The sequence below is a fragment of the Lissotriton helveticus genome, chromosome 1_1, assembly GCF_964261635.1.
Source record: "Lissotriton helveticus chromosome 1_1, aLisHel1.1, whole genome shotgun sequence".
NCBI lineage: Eukaryota > Metazoa > Chordata > Amphibia > Caudata > Salamandridae > Lissotriton > Lissotriton helveticus.
Window position 1 is genome coordinate 1,454,137,982 of NC_136057.1, and position 17,260 is coordinate 1,454,155,241.

Here is a 17,260-nt window from a genome sequence, read left to right on the forward strand (position 1 = left end):
CCTTTTGTTAGAAATCTACAGGCTTCAGCAGGGAACGTTAGGACACTCTGGTCCTCAGCTAGAAAAGGAGAAAAAGTCAGCATTAATCTTACCGCTCGATAACTTAGCCGTGAGTGCTTTTTGATGCCGCCGTTCTCACCCGCGTTTAGGAAAGTTTCCGCGTCTTGTGCTGGCTCCGCCCCTGGACGTCGGAGACTCGTTTCCTGTTCCTTATCTATTGATGACAATAGAAAGGGGACTATGGGTGTTTTTCTATTTTCAAGGCAGAGCAAAACTTTATTTCATGCTGGATTAAGAAATGTCCTGTCTTTCAGCGCTGTTAATATTTATTAAACCTGCACTTTGTATTAATGTCAAACATTTTAATGTGTTTTGACTTATGGAATTGTGCACATGGTAAAATGTGGTGGTCAGTAGAAGGGAAGTTTGTTCATCGTTTTAGGTGATTCAATGCATGTTATACTAAGAGATGTCCTATAATTCTCAGAAGGAGGCCATATGTCTGTAATCAGAATGAGGGGGTTTTCTAAAAACTGGTGGGTTATTCCCAAAACCGGTTCACTCATAGTTTTCAGATTTTGAGTTAACTGCCAGGCTCCCAATTCATATTCTCATGAGAGAACACTAACAATGAGTATAATTCCTTTTATATGTTTTGGGAGCACTATGTAACCTATGCGAACTGATGCCATGGTATGTTATCATTCAATCCTGTAAGGTGTGTTTGTAGCCGATTCACCCATCTCTGCTCCTTTTCGAACAATACTTTTTCAACATTGGTGGTTTTGTCATTGAGCATTTCTATTATTGTCCATCTTAAATCTTCAACTTTATGACCAAACTCAACGAAATGGGAAGACAATTTCGTGGTGTTTTTCTTTAGTTTAATGTTGCTTTTGTGTTCTCCAATTCTTGTTTTTATTTTTCTGCAAGTCATCCCTATATACTTTTTTTCACAGGGGCACCATATCATATAAACTACATGAGTAGAATTACAATTAGTATGTTGTCGTTGTGTCCAGTTTAGGGAATCTGTTAGTTGAAGAGATTTTGTCGGTGTTGTTAGTTTGCATACTATGCAGGTACCACACGGATAATGGCCAGTGACAGGGGTCATTTCTATATTTCTCGTTTGTGTAGGTTTCTTATGTCTCGCTGGTCGTGTGTGCATAAGTAGATCCTTTAGATTACGTGTCCGCTTGTTTGCAAATCTAGGTTTTGGCCAGTTGAATTTCCCGGTTGTGAGAATTCGCCAGTTTTTGTTAACTATTTTCTGTACCTCATATGTCACTGGGCAATATGTAGTGACACACTTCATTAGATCTGGGATTGGGTCTTTTGTATTTGTTTGGAGGAGACACTCTCTAGGCTGATATTTTGCTCTTTTCCGGCACTTAGCTATCGTTGTTGGTGTGTAGTCCCTGTCCATTAGTTTTTTACTAAGTGACTGAGCTTGTAGTCTATATTCACTTTCTTTGCTGCAATTTCTTTTCAGCCTCAAAAACTGGCTGTGTGGTAAATTGTCCCGCAGTGGTTTTGGGTGAAAGCTTTTGTATGACAGAAGGCTATTCTTTGCTGTTGGTTTGGTATATGTTTTCGTTTCTATCCTTCCTCCTTCAATGAAGATTGTTAAATCAAGGAAGTCCAGGTTGATATTGTCTGATGTGCATGTAAATTTCAACCATTTGTCTCTTTCATTCAGCCAGTCAATAAATAAGTTAAGATCCTTGTCAATTTTCCAGATCATTAGGATGTCATCTATATATCGTTTCCAATATAATACACTGGAAACGAAAGGATTGGTGTCATTCAGTACAAAACAACTTTCAAATTCACTCACATAGAGACCCGCTACTGATGGAGCAAATGCACTGCCCATGGAAGTTCCATGGCTTTGCAAAAACAGGGTCCAGTCTTATTCAAAAAAGTTTTCAGTTAGGGCTAGTCGGCAGCATTCAAGCACAAAATGTCTAGGGGTTCGGTGGGTCCAATCCTCCATAAATAATACATTTTCCAGCATTTGTAAGGTTTCCTTTTGTGGGAGACTGGTATAGAGTGACTCTACGTCTAGACCTACGAGTAGCATAGTATCTGAGTCGAAGCTCATTCCGGACGCTTGGGTCAGGAGATCACGGGTGTCTTTATTAATTAAAAGTTTCTTGCGGTGAAGTCTTGCTTTTTAGATACATTCTTTCTTCCTTTTGGGGGTGCCCTCACATCTCTGGACACTACTAATCATACCAGAGGTTGCCTCAGGCTTGAGGCTGGCATACAGCACAAATTTGGACACCCAATGATAATGCCATAACGCATATGTGGGGCGCAAAAACTATATACACCGCATAGTTAACATAGCGTTTATGAGGGTGATTCAAACCAACCTACGGTTATGTAGTTACAAGTGTCCACTCTCTCACTTGGTTATGTGGTATATTGAATTGGGGAACTGAATGGACTAGAATTCCTCCTCCCTACCTGTTAATTATAAGGTTCTAAAAATAAAACAACTATATCTTTGATATAAAAACAATTGACCTGGAGTTCGGTCTTTGAGTGTGTGAAACCCTTTGCTGACTGAGTGTGGACAACAAATGCTTTACACTGTCCTCTGGCACTGCCTTACTGCTCGTCCAAGCTACCACTTTAGAGAGTAAGGTCACACCTGGCTTTAACCTCTGTTATACCTCTGGGGTTTGTGGACTCTATACACACTGTACATTATTCTGGTCCAGTATATATAGAGCCACTTTCTCACATTCACTAAACCACTCACCGGGACCCTTCAGAGACAGGCCCAACAGCACTTGTGTTTCTCTGTATCCCTCCACCCTCGACCACAACTTTATTAGCTGGTAGCAGCCATCGGGTGCTGCCTCGGGGATCCCTTTAAGGAACCTTGCAGACCCCCACCCTTGTGCCCACCCGTTGCCTTCAGGGTACATTTATATGCCATCATTGGGCTGGTCTGTAACAAAGTGTTGACTCTCACCAGCCGGTTCGACAGGCCTTAAGAGATGCTTTTTCCTGCACCTGTAGCCAGTGCATGGTGTGTAGCAGGAGAGTATCTAAGTGGAATGAGTGGCCCAAATAATAAGTCAATCATTGCGTTATGTGAGACGTGTAGTTGGCCAAACGCGTGTGCCTTTAGGAAGCCCAGCAAGAGTGAGTACGCACAATTGAGCTTGAAACCCACAACAGCGGTGAGATTCACCCTCAAGCAGTAAGACCGTGCCAAAAATTAGGTGCAATAATTGTGGAGAAAAAGCAGACGGATGTAATATGCAGTAAATTGAGGTTCAAAGGAAACATGTGGAGCCCCACAATATTCACTTCTTTAATCATGTTGTGGAACTCTCTAAGCATATGAGCCTTAAATGTCAGGCTTCGCAAGTGCTTTTTACTTCCTTTGATCATGACCACTGTATTATTTGAATTGTGCTAGAGGCAGAGGCGACCCATCCACACCGACACTTCCTGCAGGCTCTTACTGTCTCCTATTACGTGGAAGAAAAACTGAATGTAAAAGGTGCCTGATTCTATCGAAGGCACTCGAGCAGGATGTTAAACATCAGAACACGAGTCGCAGGCGAGTGGACGGCGTCCACCCGCTATTTTCACAGGGCGAACGCCGTCCACCCTGCCAAGAATTTGGGCCCCACTGAATAATGTGTTGGACTCGTCCCAGTGTAATTTCCAAACACTGGCACACTTTCAGAAGCGCCTGCACCTTGTCTGCTTTCCATGTGCAACAACGTGCAGGCGGGGACTGGACTTTCTTATTAAAGACTCCTGCTGGGCCCATAACAAAGGTCGAATTTGAGGGGTCATAAGGCCTCCTTTTATTCGAGTCTCTTGGCTGGGAGCAGTAAGGAGCCTCACACCCGATGCAAGTGAAGCAGAGGGGAATCAAAGGTTCACACCTTGTTAGCACTTCACACATATTCAAGAGAGGCAGCGTTTCACTTTGTTCAGTCCCTGTTTATGAGATATGCGTCTTGCATTGTAAGAATATCAGATGTGTAGGTCTTTCCCAGAATTTACACAAAGCAAATTGCATTTATATAGAGATTACTACACCTGAGGTGGCGTTGAAATAATTTAAGTACCAATATTTTTTCTTGTATAGCCCTACTCATCCCAATGCAGGGTGTCAGAGCTCTTTCCATCAACACGTGCATATTACATGTACAATAATTTATATACGTTTGTAAATGAAACTGGGGTATTGCAAGGTGTAGAAGTCCCATATCTTCCATAGCTCACTGTGCTATTATCCTCGCAATGTGCTCAAACGTACACAAGATAGACCTGCTAAACATATATGTGAGGGCTTTAATTATTATGTCACTTCTTGTGATGCCACTTCCTGTTAAGTCGTGGCTTGTGAGGCCACTTTCTATGATGTCAATTCCTGTGATGTTGTGCGCCGTGATGTCACGCGCAGTGATGTCACTTGCATATTGCCTAACTAGGTTAGTCCCCCCCCCCCCTTTTTTTGTTAGGACGTGTGCCCTGTTTAACATACACTTTACATAGGCAGGCTATTTGTGCAGCTTAGCTGATGCGATGTGTAGGATCTGTGGAGCAAAGGGGCACCTAGACAGTTTGGACATGGCTAGACAAAAAGGATCTAAACCACTATTATTACAGGAACTCTTACACCCATTGTCTTTGCACTGTGTAACAGGATAGCATAATTGGCCGTGTCAAATGCTTACCAAACGTTCTTGATAATCCCCATCTCGTTAGCAATCCAAATAAAATGTAGAAACAAAAAGGGGACTGAAGGAAGAAGGGGACACAACAAACCATTGGTGTATAGGAACAGGCAGTTAGAGAAGTAGAGGGTCTTTGGCACGAGGAAGTCGGATTACTGAGAGAGTAATGAAGAATGAAAAATAAAACCTGGGAGCTGTGATCGAAGAAAAACAGAGGGTAGGAGCAGCGTGGGAATATAGACTCTCGCCTGAGAAGAAGGCTCCATCGCAAGCAGTCTGCCTGTCCATCAAGGTTCCCAGCCGGCATCATCGCGGGCTCGTGGTGCTGCCACGGCAGGTACCCCAGGAGCACTGAGAGGAGTTTCAAGAGGAAACGGATGGAGCCCCCCGGACACAGCCCAAACATCCTGAGAACACAGTTGAACGGAGAGTAATACCGAGGAACGAGGAGAGCTGCCCCTTGCCGGATGGTATCGCTCGGCTGAGCAGATAGTCGATGGAGGCGGCATCCGATAGATTCCAACGCGGGTAAGATGAAATCCGTGAAAGTGTGGCTGTGAGGGTCGGGAGGTGTGCGCATACTGCAACCCGCAATATATTTGGACGAATCTGGCACCGGATCTAATAATTTGAAAGAAGCCTTCAAACTACAGGAAAAATATAAAAGATAAAAGCAGTCGAAGTGGTGGGAGGCGCACTCATTGAAGAGGTACCTTCACGTAGGGAGAATCCCTAGGGGGCTGCGCATCATGTTAGCTCCCAGTTATGAGGCGTCAAACCCCTTGATGATGGAGGAATGGGGTGAATGTAATCTTGAATCATCAAGACGCCTAGTATAGAACCTGGTCAAATATGCTGAAATTGATGGGGCGGAATTACAAGTTAAAATTGACGCCCTAGAAGTAAGCATAAGACATCAGGGAGGAGAGTCCTGCCAGGAAGTGAAAATGAGGGAGAAAATGACTAGTAGATTGGGCAAAGAAGAAGAAAAGATAAAGATGCGAAAAATGTAAAAGTTCAAGAGAGACTGTGACGACTATGCCAATGGCTAGATTTTCACGTTCGCTCGCCGCTATGATTCACTGAGGGCGGCCACAGCGACTAAACACAGTGAAGGAAGCAAAGGGGTACAGAAACAACAAGTAGAACTTTCCTCAATGTCGGAGCTAAGCTCAGCACCAGAAAGCGGATCCGACAATGAAGGTGCAAGAAAGAAAGCAGAGCAAGGAATCAAGCTAACGTTGGGGGAAGAATTGGACATTTTAAAACAGGGCAAGAGGGACACTTTGAGACTGCGCAACCAAGGGACAGTTGCAAAACAAAATTCCAAAGAAGGGTGAGATGCCAGGCCCGCAAGCAGTGGAGAGCCAAAGAAGAGGGTCGGGTTGTGCCAGGAGAAACTAGTGACCCTCAGCAAAGAACAGCCATGCTCTGGCAGTATATCAGAGACACAGGAAACAAAATCTATAATTAACCTGGCCAACATAGACCTGTCAGAAGCGGAAAGGCAACTACTTTATCTAGGTTTAACCTTTTGCCCGGAGTCCAATTTCAAGTACACAAGAACAAGGGCAGATGTGTACCAATTTATACGAAAATTAAAACTAAAAAAACTTCATCTACAAAGGCCAGCAACGGAGCATAAAGTAGATTCAATAGCTGGCTATTAAAATTCGGGACTTATGGTCTCTGATTTAAACTTAGATCAAGATCTATGTCAGCTAGCGTCAGGAGAAGAGATAAATAATCAGGAAGCACCATTGAAGAGGGGGCAGATGAAGCCTGACACACCGTTTAAGATGAAGTCCAAATTAATTCCCATTGTAGCGTGTGATGGCTTGGATACCTTCAGTGATCATGTGGTGGCACAGATTAAAAAATTGACCCTCGCCAGCAATAGAACAAGGAAAAAATACTTGAACGAAAAAAGGAAATACAATCAACTGATTTTAAAACTGCACAAAGAAGATTTGGTAATACGAAATTGTGGTAAGGGCGGAAACATCATCCTCTGGCCATCATCAGACTATCTAAAGGAAGCATACACTCAGCTAAACAATGTCCAGTGTTACAAAAAAGTACTCCATCTAAATATAAAGTAATTCAGGACTCCTTCTTCAAAAGCCTGTTAGCATGGAAAGGTTTGGGCCTCCTGAGTTGGGACGAATATAAATTCATCAAAAAGGAACATCCATTGGTACCTTATATTTATTTTATACCTAAGGTCCATAAAAGTTTAACCTCACCACCAGGGAGACCCATCATTGCGACCTGTGACGGACCATTGGAAAACCTCTCAAGATATATTGATTATTTTTTACAGGCACATATAAAGGATTTGTCCTGGAACCCGAACCTACTGCTGATAACATTGGATGTTGGCTCCCTATATACTTGTATAAAGCATAGAGACGGGTTGAGGGCTGTTGAGTATTTCTTGAATACTAGACCCATGATGTATGCCCAACATACAAGGATGTTGCTAGACATGCTATTCTTTTGTTTAGAAAACAACCACTTTCTTTTTAATGGCCAATTTTTCCAACAGGTGCAAGGTGTTGCAATGGGGGCCAGTTTCTCCCCCAGCTATGCCTGCCTGTTTATGGACTAGTGGGAGGAACTGGTCCTCAGGCATAAGTATGAACCTGTATGCACCGCAAACATAGTTTCCAGGATGCTTTTTATAGACGATCTTTTTATTGTATGGCCAGGAGGTGAGGAAAGTGTGTTGAAATTTGTGGAAGAAATTAATCAAAATGACCTTAATCTTAAATTCACTTTTAACATCAGTAAGCACTCAGTGACATTTTTAGATGTACATGTCTTAATACAAAATAATGTTTTAACAACTACCCTTTTTAGAAAACCAACGGCTGGAAACACCCTCTTACACGCAACAAGTGCACATCCTCCACATCTAATAAGGAGCATCCCTTATGATGAGATGCTCCATATCCGACGCATCTGCAGGGATCCAGCAGATGCAAAGGAGAAGCAATTGGAGAGTTTCGCCAAGTTTTTAGACAGAGGGTACAGCCATAGAGTAGTAGAGGCCGCTATGAAAAAATCTCGAATGAAGCCTCGGGAGGAACTCCTTAAATATAAAGTCAAAACTAAACAGGGAGATGTAGACCATAAGGCTGAACCGGTCCGGCTTATCCTGACATACTCGAAACAGGAAATGGAATTGAGGAGCATTATACGGCACAACTGGCACTTCGTCCAGGATGATCCTGTGATTGGTGACCTAATGCCCTCAAATCCTTCCATCTCTTTTCGGAGATCGATGAGTATGGGCAGCATGTTGGCCAGAAATAGTCAGGAGAGCTTCAAGAAAGATACCTGGTTGTCCACTAGAAAGGGATTCTATTAATGTTTATCATGCAAAGCTTGTCAGTTTGGTAGTAACACTAAGACCTATAGGACAGCGCTTTCCGGAACCATTAGAGAAATCAAACAACACTTGACTTGTAAAACGGAGTATTGTGTTTATGTTCTGGAATGTGAATGTCACCAAAATATATAGGCAGCACTATGCTGGCAGTACATACGCGCATCTTACAGCATTTAAGGGCAATTAGAATCAAAGATCAAAGTTACCCTGTTGCAAGATACTTTCAAGTCGCACATAACAGCAATCCCCAGCATCTCCGATATTATGCAGTAGAAGCCATACCCCTGACAAAAAGAGGTGGAGATAGAGAGGCTAGACTAAGACGGCTGGAGACGAGCTACATATTGAAGTTCGACTCCAAGTGGCCAGGAGGGCTCAATGCGACAGAGGACCTTCACACATTTTTATGAGTGAACTAAGTTGTTCTTAGCTAACTGATGCATGTACATTTATTTAATAGTTACATCATGATACATGAGTAAAATCAAAAGCAGAGTTTTAGGAATTGAAAACTATTTACCCCCAGTTAAAATTGATGAGTGGGAGATGTACCTTCTGTACCCAAGTATTTATTGAGCTATGTTTTTAATTGATTGGTTTTTAGACATTTGGGTAGGTTTTATCTATTTGTCTTTTTACTGGTTAATTTTTAACATTTGTCTCTGGGCAGCTGGTATTTATATGGTCTTTTAATATATCCATTGTTTGCACATTTCCTAACAGAATATGTACATATTATTTCGCATTTGATGAATTTCAAAAGATTGTACCAACGTTTGCACTTTATTGGCACCAGTCACTTTAAATTCTCGTACTGTAGCACTTTGATAGTTTCGTCATGCAATGAAAAAAGAACTGAATCATTAGTCTATTAATAGAATTGTTTGAGGAGCTTGCTTAGCATTGTGCTAGAGGAATGTAGGCACAAGTTCTTCAACACTTGAATAGTATATGTGGTCATGATAAAGATACAACTCGAATGCCTTGCACAGATTTGGCGACAATTAGTCCAAACTGTAGATTATTTGCTGCTAGATAAAAGTATCTGTAGTACTTTGCATATTTTATATCTATTCATTTCTTTCACGTTTAGGGGAGCACGAATGAGTAATAATTTTTGTACTGTATTAATTAGTCTGACTTGAAGAAAACAGGTTCAGGATTGCATTTAAGCAACAAACTTTTTCGATATTGACATAATTGAAACTGTATCTGTGATGAATTATCATCTCGTAAGCATTCATGCTGTTATTATTATATACACGAAATATAGTTGCAGAAAATGATGTCTGTGAAAATATATAATATGTATTGAAATGGAAAATATTTAATCTATGTCGACTAATGAAGTCAGGCACTAGCACTTTAAAATAGGGTTACTCACTATGCATAGTCATGTGATCAAGGCCGCCTGGGCGGCCGAAATGCGTTGTGACTAGTATGCTGAAATAAATAATGCTGGCACATGAGAAGGTCTACGCCCGTTATTCTGCGCCTAATCAGAGAGAAGTATTAAGAGAAAGAGAGAGCACACACCATACTCCTGCAGCCCATGGCCTTTAATATATATTACTTTACGTAAAACAAAAACATAGAAATTTACTGAAAAAAACGAAAGGTTATGGGGACGTTATAGTTAGGTTCATGTTTTACCCACACAAAACCACAGAAAGTTCACAGTTATAGTAATACTTACCTGAAGAAACTATAACTCGCACCTTTAAGTAAATGTAGGCCATGAGTTATAGTTTCTTAACACAAGTATAACTATAATTGCAGAATTTCTATGGTTTTGTGTGGATAAAACATGAACCTTACTATATTGTCCCTGAAGTCTGTTTTTTTTTTGTTGTGAAAAAAATAAATATATATATATATATATATATATAGAGAGAGATACATCGATAGAGATATATAATGCTGTATAATATAACAATCCTTTTGTACAAAAGTTATACACCATGGCTTAAGAAATACATTAACAAAGCCTAATAGATCTTGTATACACAAGACATGATGGCTTTTTATATCTTCTCTTTTAGAATTCCTAATTTTATGTGCAGTGATGTTTTTTACAGAACTGAACTTGCAAAGATTCAGTGGCTATTTTGTCCCCTTCAGCCTTTCTTTTTAATAGTCAGCATCTTATTTCAGGTTGATACAGCTACATCGGGTCAAATATCCTATGCAGTTTATGTTTCTTCTACTGGTGAATTAAGGCATGTGTCTTATCTCCATCTGTTTTGTTTGCTTTTTCCGTTGACACTCATCTCCTGGATCCTTTTTCTTTGCTCTTTCTTTACAGGTCAACTTTCAATCAGACTTTGGAGAGCGGTGAATGGTAAGTGTATCAACATTGCTTTCCGTTCCGTTCTGCACGCTGTCTGTGTGTCTCCCTCTTCTCCACATTGCATAAAGGTAACAACATAACGTAATCATTGTGCTCATGTGTTCCTCTGCAGTCACGAGAATCACACGTCTTCTGACTACTCTGTTTTGCGGTTTTGCCTTTGGGGTGCTGTGGTCCTACATTTGCTGGGCTCTTTCTGTATGTTTGGGGATATGGTGATTTGATGGTGGGTTTGATGCTCTGGTTGTGGTGGTGGGTGAATAGGCTACCTTGATCATTTTATTTGGTCCTGAAGTGCCTTGATTGTTCTGTTTGAGCTGGGGGTGCTCTGTTAGTGGTTTGGTATTTTGGCTGTGGTACCAGGTTTCATTGAGTAAAGATTTGGTTTTGGTGATGCTGATTGTCTTTTTGGTGTCCTGGGGTTACATTAGTGAGTTAAGTGTTGGGATGACTGTTTTGTGAGTTTGCTGTTGCAGTACTGTAGTTCTGAGTGTGGTCATTGAGAGCCTCAGTTGTTTGACTTTGCTTTGGGGTGTCTTAATTGTTGATATGATGTTGGGGCACTTTGGTTGTGTTTTTTGGTTGATGGTTGTGTTTTTGGGTTTATGTGCTCTTCTGGTTTTATTGTGACTTGGGGAGAACTGGCCGGTTATTGGGGTTGCTCCACTGTGAGTCTGGTGTTCACAGTCTTGGTTGTATGTTCAGTATTGAGGAGGTTCCTCTTGCGCTGGTTTGCTGATGGGGTGCTTTAGTTCTAAGTTTGTGGTTGGATTGCTCCAGTTTTATTGTTGTAGTGTTCTGATTGTGGATTTTGTGTTGTGATTTTGTGTGTGGTGGGATATGATTGTGGACTTTGTTTTCATGTGCCTCAATTGTGACTTCGGTAATCAGGTTGTTCTGGTGATAGATGCCATGGTTGCACATTTTGTGTAGCATTGTCTAAGTTATACTTTCACTTTTGTAGTGCCCCATTTATTGGAATAATATTAGGGTGCTCTGGTGGTGTTTGATCATGAGGTTTACCTGGTATGGGATTGGTGATACTGGAACCAATTGGAAATTGGTGTGGTACATTTTGGGGTTGTTTCGGAGATGCCTCCGCTTTCGAGTTGGTGTTGGAATTCTCTAATTGTAGCTTACTTATTGGGGTGCTTGATATGTGGTTTTGGTGTTCCAGGGCCTTTAATGAGGGTTTTGTTTTAGGGGCTCCAATGTCAACGCTGGGGCACATTGGTTCTGGACTTGGTGGTTTGGTCTTCAGTTGTGAGCTTTCGGCTTGGGACTGTTGTGGCTTTGGTGTAGGGATAAACTGGTTATAGATTTCATCTTGGGGTTTCTGATGTTAGGTTTGGATTTTGGGGCCCCAATTGAAGGTTTGATATTGTGGGCATTGGTTGTAGGTTTGGTGCAAGTGTGCTTTAATTGTTAGTTGATCCTGGGGTACCTGGATTGTGGGTATGGTGCCTCAATTTTAGGTTTGAAATTTGGGTGCTTCAGTTTGGTGTTGGAGTTTTCTGGTTGTGAGTTTGTTGTTGTGGTACATCAGACTCTTGGTGTGTGGGTTTGGTGTTTGGTTGCCTTTATTGTAGGTTTGGAATTGTGATTTTTCTGGGTGTGGGTTTGCTTATTTAATGTCTCTGTCCGTTTCATACACGGGTGCTGTGTCTTTAGCATTGATGTTCAGGCCCCTTGGTTGCGATTAGGTGCTTTGGTCTAGTTTAGACTTGTGGTTTCCTGTGTATGAACTAGTTGGTAAAGAGGGGTCCTGATAGTGTTTTTAGTATTGAGGGGGGCTCTGGTGTTGTGTTTTGCTCAGCTGTTTGGTGTTGCGCTCAACTATAACTTTGTTACTCTGAGTTTGGTTCTAGTGCGCTGGAGGTGGCCTTGGGTGTGGGTTTGGTATGGGATATTCTGGTTGAGCTTGATATATAAGTGAGTACTAGTTGTGGTCTTCATGTGGTGTCCCTTTGTCCTGACTTGTCCGTCCTCTTCCAGCATGGCGAGCAGCAAGGTGGCGCTCAAGTACATGACTCCTGTGATCCTCATGGCATTTGCTCTAGCTCTTTACCTCCATGCCCAGCAGGTGGAGTCCACCGCAAGGCTAGACTTTTTATGGAAGCTGCAGGTAAATGGGTTTGAAGGGGTTGGGTGGGGTGGCATTAAAAGATGAGTGGTTGGAGCATGGCCAGTCTCTGTATGGATAGTGCCCTGGGCAGAACCGAATTTGGTACCCCTTAATTCTCTGTTTTTTTCCGAGTTGTAGTCTGTAACTTAAGAAAGATAAAGAGCAAACCATTATCTCCATTAACTTAGCAAATATGTGTTTTCTTTGTATCCTGGTACTTGTAGTCCTCTTTTTATGGTGAGTACAAACTAAAGTGCAAGTACTAGAAAGGAAAGAGAAACATTTTTATACAGCACAAATTTGGCCGCTTTACATGAGCACCAGTTGCATTATACAAGGTCAGATTCATTTAAACATGGGTGATTAGCCCAGAATCACGAGATGTTAACCTGATGCTGGTTCTCGAACTTGGTTCCTCCGGTACGATATCTTAACACGACATCCACTCTCTTAATAAAGTACTGGCTATCGAATAACACAGTTGTTTTGTATTTGTATTTGCAACAAGGCCAGTAATATGCAAGATGTTTCACGTTTAGAAAACAATAATTAGTATGTAGTGTTATTAGAGGTTCAGCAGCTCCAACAGAGACCCTCCTGCCCGGCTGTCTTCTGTCTTGTCCTACCTTTTCTGTCTCAGCTATCTGCAGTCTCGTTCAACATTTTCTTCCTTGCTGCTTATACTAAGTAAACTTTGTCAGGGAGAGGACCCTGAAGGCTATTGTATTCAGAGCAGGATTTGTCCGATGACACAAACTTTGCTAGTCCTCCCCCATTTTCACCTGAATCACCCATGGCTGACCTTCTTCTGCCAGTGCTAAACTGTAGCTAAGGCGGGGTAGAGGATGTAACTGTTACGGAGATGTGAAGGAGAGAGAATTTCAATGGGGCATCTGAATCCGGAATAAGAAAATAGCATCATTAAATACAGTGTGGGTTGAATTGCAGGAGTCATTTCAGAGGGTGACTGCTGCATGGTCTGCATGCTGACAGCTCCTTGCGCCCCTACAAATGTAAACGCCCTGAGCATGGGCCCAGCTTGCCAGTGCTAAAGGCTGGCCCTGGGTCAGAGGTTTGAGGTGTAAAAGGTAGGTGCTGTTGGAAGGTACATTAATAATGAGGTTCCTTTGTATCATCCCTCTTTGTATACCACTATAATGAATCAGATTTGCTGCTCACCTTCCAGCATCCAAGAGGCCCCAATGAGGTTCTGATGACGAGGTTGGCATACACTATCGACTGAGATGTTGGCACTGGCAGCTTAGGGTGTGTTCTTTGTGCATCCCCTGTCTGGCTTTGGAGATCGCAGGTACAGCTCTGGTAACCCTTTTGGTGTAGGTTTAGTTGCCACCGACCGCTACGCACTGCCAGTACATCTCCAGGCAGTCACCAGCTATGTGCAGCTTTTGAGGCTCTTTAGTGTGTCTAAGGCCATGCTGGTTTTAGCTATGGCAGCCAAAGGTGTAGTTGTTGCTACCCCTGGGTTTTAATCTTAGCCCCTCTTTCTCTGTGCTTTTGTATAGTGCACTGGTATGACTCTGTTCTCAGTTGTCTGGGGTGAAACAGAGGTGTCCCTTGAATCCCTGTGTACTTCAGATATTTCACGTTCCTTACTGTGAGAGCTTGGTTCACATGGACTGGATGTCCCCATAGTATAACTAGAAACATCTCGTCCATAGCATGTGTCGCTGAAGATGCACATGCTCTGTATACAGCTGCTATCTAGTTTTGGGTTCAAACGTTTGTAAGTTATTTTTCTTCAAAGAGGTTTTTCGAGTCACAAGGTATGTTTTCTCCTCCCTTAGCTGGCAATGCACATGGGCACTGGCTCAATGTTAGATTGGTTCTACGTGTTCCAGCCCAGCCGGTCTATTCCTTGACTCTGACATCTTTCATAGCATTTCCTCCAACTGTTACCTTCCAAACACCGATCCACATAGGCTCCCTGCACTGCAGGGTTTCAGGCCTCACCGGTGTGCAAGGTGTTGTATCCTTCCTACTTTCCTTTCCTTTCTTCTCCCCCTCCTTAGTACGTTCCATCCCCCCTCCTGCCTTGGAACGCTCCGCTGGAGTGTGCCTTAGAATGTTGGCATATCTTGGCAGTTCGGAGAGCGGATGACTGAATAAAGACACACTTGAACTTACTTCGCTTCAGCGTCTTCATTTACAATACTCTCGACGAGGATGGGATCTTATGTTTGAAGAAGACTCCTTAGTATCTGCAGGAGAGGCAGTAGGCAAATACAGAGGCAGGCTTCCAAGGACACCCCCGACAACTTTGGAGAGCAGTCTTTCTCCGACGTCAAAGAAGGTGGTCCCTTGGTCCTTCCTTTCCAGCAACTATCACCTAGCCCAGAGTCCATCTTCTATGGCTGTTGGCATGAAAACCTCGAGACACCCAGCGACTTCATGTCTTCTGGAACTCGAGTGAAGACCTCATCACAGAGAGCAATTACAGTTGAAGTTGAACCACATAGGCCTCCTAAAAGGCCTTGAGTTGAGGCAGAGGACCCCACTCAGGGGTATCAGGCACTGAGTCCTCCAACAAAGACTCATCCCTCTGGGGTCCCACTGCCATATAGCACCGGTCAGCACCAGCTGAAATCCTCATAGCCAACTCCACCTCCATCCAAGGGCATTACCCCGTCAAGCCCAAAGGCCCAATATCCTCTTGAAGCCAGTGCCAAAGAGCTTCTTCTTCGAAGCCGCCATCAACGCCAAAGGTACCATCGGTGCCCAAAGCCCATGTGGACCCAATACACACTTGGTGCCTAAGCCAGCCGCGTTGAAGACAGCATCCGATCCAAGGCCGGCATTTACACCAAAGAGATTGATGCCGAAGATGCTCTCAGGGCAGTACTCCAAAGACTCAAAGTAGCCTGTCCTTCAACCCCTTCAATAGAAATTGGAGTAGAGGCAAAAATGTCTCTTCAGCCATCCCAGCCTCAGCAAAATTTCCACAAGCCTGCCTCCAAAGCCATAAGAGATTTGCCTCATAAGCGGAAGCCCACCTTTGAGTTGTAACTTGCATGCAGCCTCCCCTAGTACCCAAACGCAAAAAGCACAAGGACAAAGACACTAGCCCTATGCCATTTGGGCCCCCTCTTTCATCCCACACACACTTCACCACTTCCATACTTACTTAAGGGATCCCATCACTCCTCTTATAGACCGGGCAGCTCCTTTTATCCCAGTGTCCCCAAAAGACACTCCTTTTGATTCAGTGCCCACTGATGACCTGTGGGAAGTCTTTGATGTCAATCCCCTGGGGGATGCGAACTTGGACCGCTATCCAACTAGGACATCACCCCCATATGGCACAATCACCTACTATGACATTATTCAAAGGGCTGTTGCACAGCCTCTATGGAAAGGATGATGATTTTCCTTGTGAAGACTATATCTAAATTAGAGCGGACAGTTCAATTTCTGCCTATGCTCAAGGGGATGATGAAGTCCGCCATGAATACATTCAAGTATCCAATCACAGACAGGGTGGTAGAACCTAGGGTGGGTAAAAGAAATATAAACCCTCCTCCAACGACAGTCCACACAGTGCATAAGCGTGCTAACTCTTAGGGTACGTGTGGTGATCCTCTGCCTGTAAAAGTAAGAAACTCAATACTGCAGGGAAAGATAGTGGTGGTAGAAGCTACCACCCACAGGAAAATCGGTAACTCAGTCGGCTTGCCTCTTGAGTTATGGAACTGGGATGAGATGTACAAGCAAACACCTGCAGATGAGTTTAAGCAGTGGGGGAAGGAACTAGTGGCAAAGGTTAAAACCATTTCTAATGCCACCACCTTGTTCTCCCTAGATGCTGCAGATACCACCACTCATGGTGTTAGTACTAGCTTCTTAATCAGGTGCTATGTGTGGCTCTGCATTTCAAGTTTTAATCCTGAAGTCCAGCAGCATCTGCTCAACCTACCCTTGGATAGGGAACATCTTTTCAGGCACAGACACTTGAGAAAAAATTATGCCAACACCGCCAAGGCCTTGGGTGCCCTCCAGACACCTACATCTCTCCCGTGTCATCAATCAATCAATCAATCAAGGCATTTATATAGCGCACTACTCACCCAGAGGGTCTCAAGGCGCTAGGGGAGGGGGGTCCGCTACTGCTCGAACAGCCAGGTCTTGAGCTGCTTCCTGAAGGCGAGGTGGTCCAGGGTCAGGCGGAGGTGGGTCGGGAGGGAGTTCCATGTCTTGGCGGCGAGGTAGGAGAAGGACCGACCCCCTGTGGTGGCTCTTCGGATTCGGGGGACGGCGGCGAGGGCGTGGGCGGTCGATCGAAGCTGGCGTTTGGGAGCGTAGAAGTTGAGGCGGCTGTTGAGGTATCCTGGTCCTTGGTTATGTAGGGCTTTGTGAGCGTGGGTGAGGAGGCGGAAGGTGATTCTCTTGTTGACCGGGAGCCAGTGCAGGTCTCTCAGGTGTTCGGAGATGTGGCTGCGACGGGGGATGTCCAGGATGAGTCGTGCTGAGGCGTTCTGGATCCGCTGAAGTCTCTTCTGGAGTTTGGCGGTGGTTCCTGCGTAGAGGGAGTTGCCGTAGTCCAGACGGCTGGTGAGAGGGCCTGGGTGACCGTCTTCCTGGTCTCGGTGGGGATCCACCGGAATATCTTGCGTAGCATGCGCAGGATGTTGAAGCATGACGCGGAGACGGCGTTGACT

At 43.7% G+C, this 17,260-nt stretch overlaps 1 protein-coding gene across 1 annotated transcript in view; it reads left to right on the forward strand.

Annotated features, from left to right (window-relative positions):
• The window catches only part of ADCY6 (adenylate cyclase 6), a 506,430-nt gene that overhangs the window by 383,375 nt on the left and 105,795 nt on the right, over positions 1-17,260 (forward strand). The window contains exons 18-19 of the mRNA XM_078685913.1: positions 10,418-10,453; positions 12,458-12,587. Of these exons, the coding sequence (XP_078542039.1) occupies positions 10,418-10,453; positions 12,458-12,587 (166 nt within the window). The remainder of the gene's footprint in view (positions 1-10,417; positions 10,454-12,457; positions 12,588-17,260) is intronic.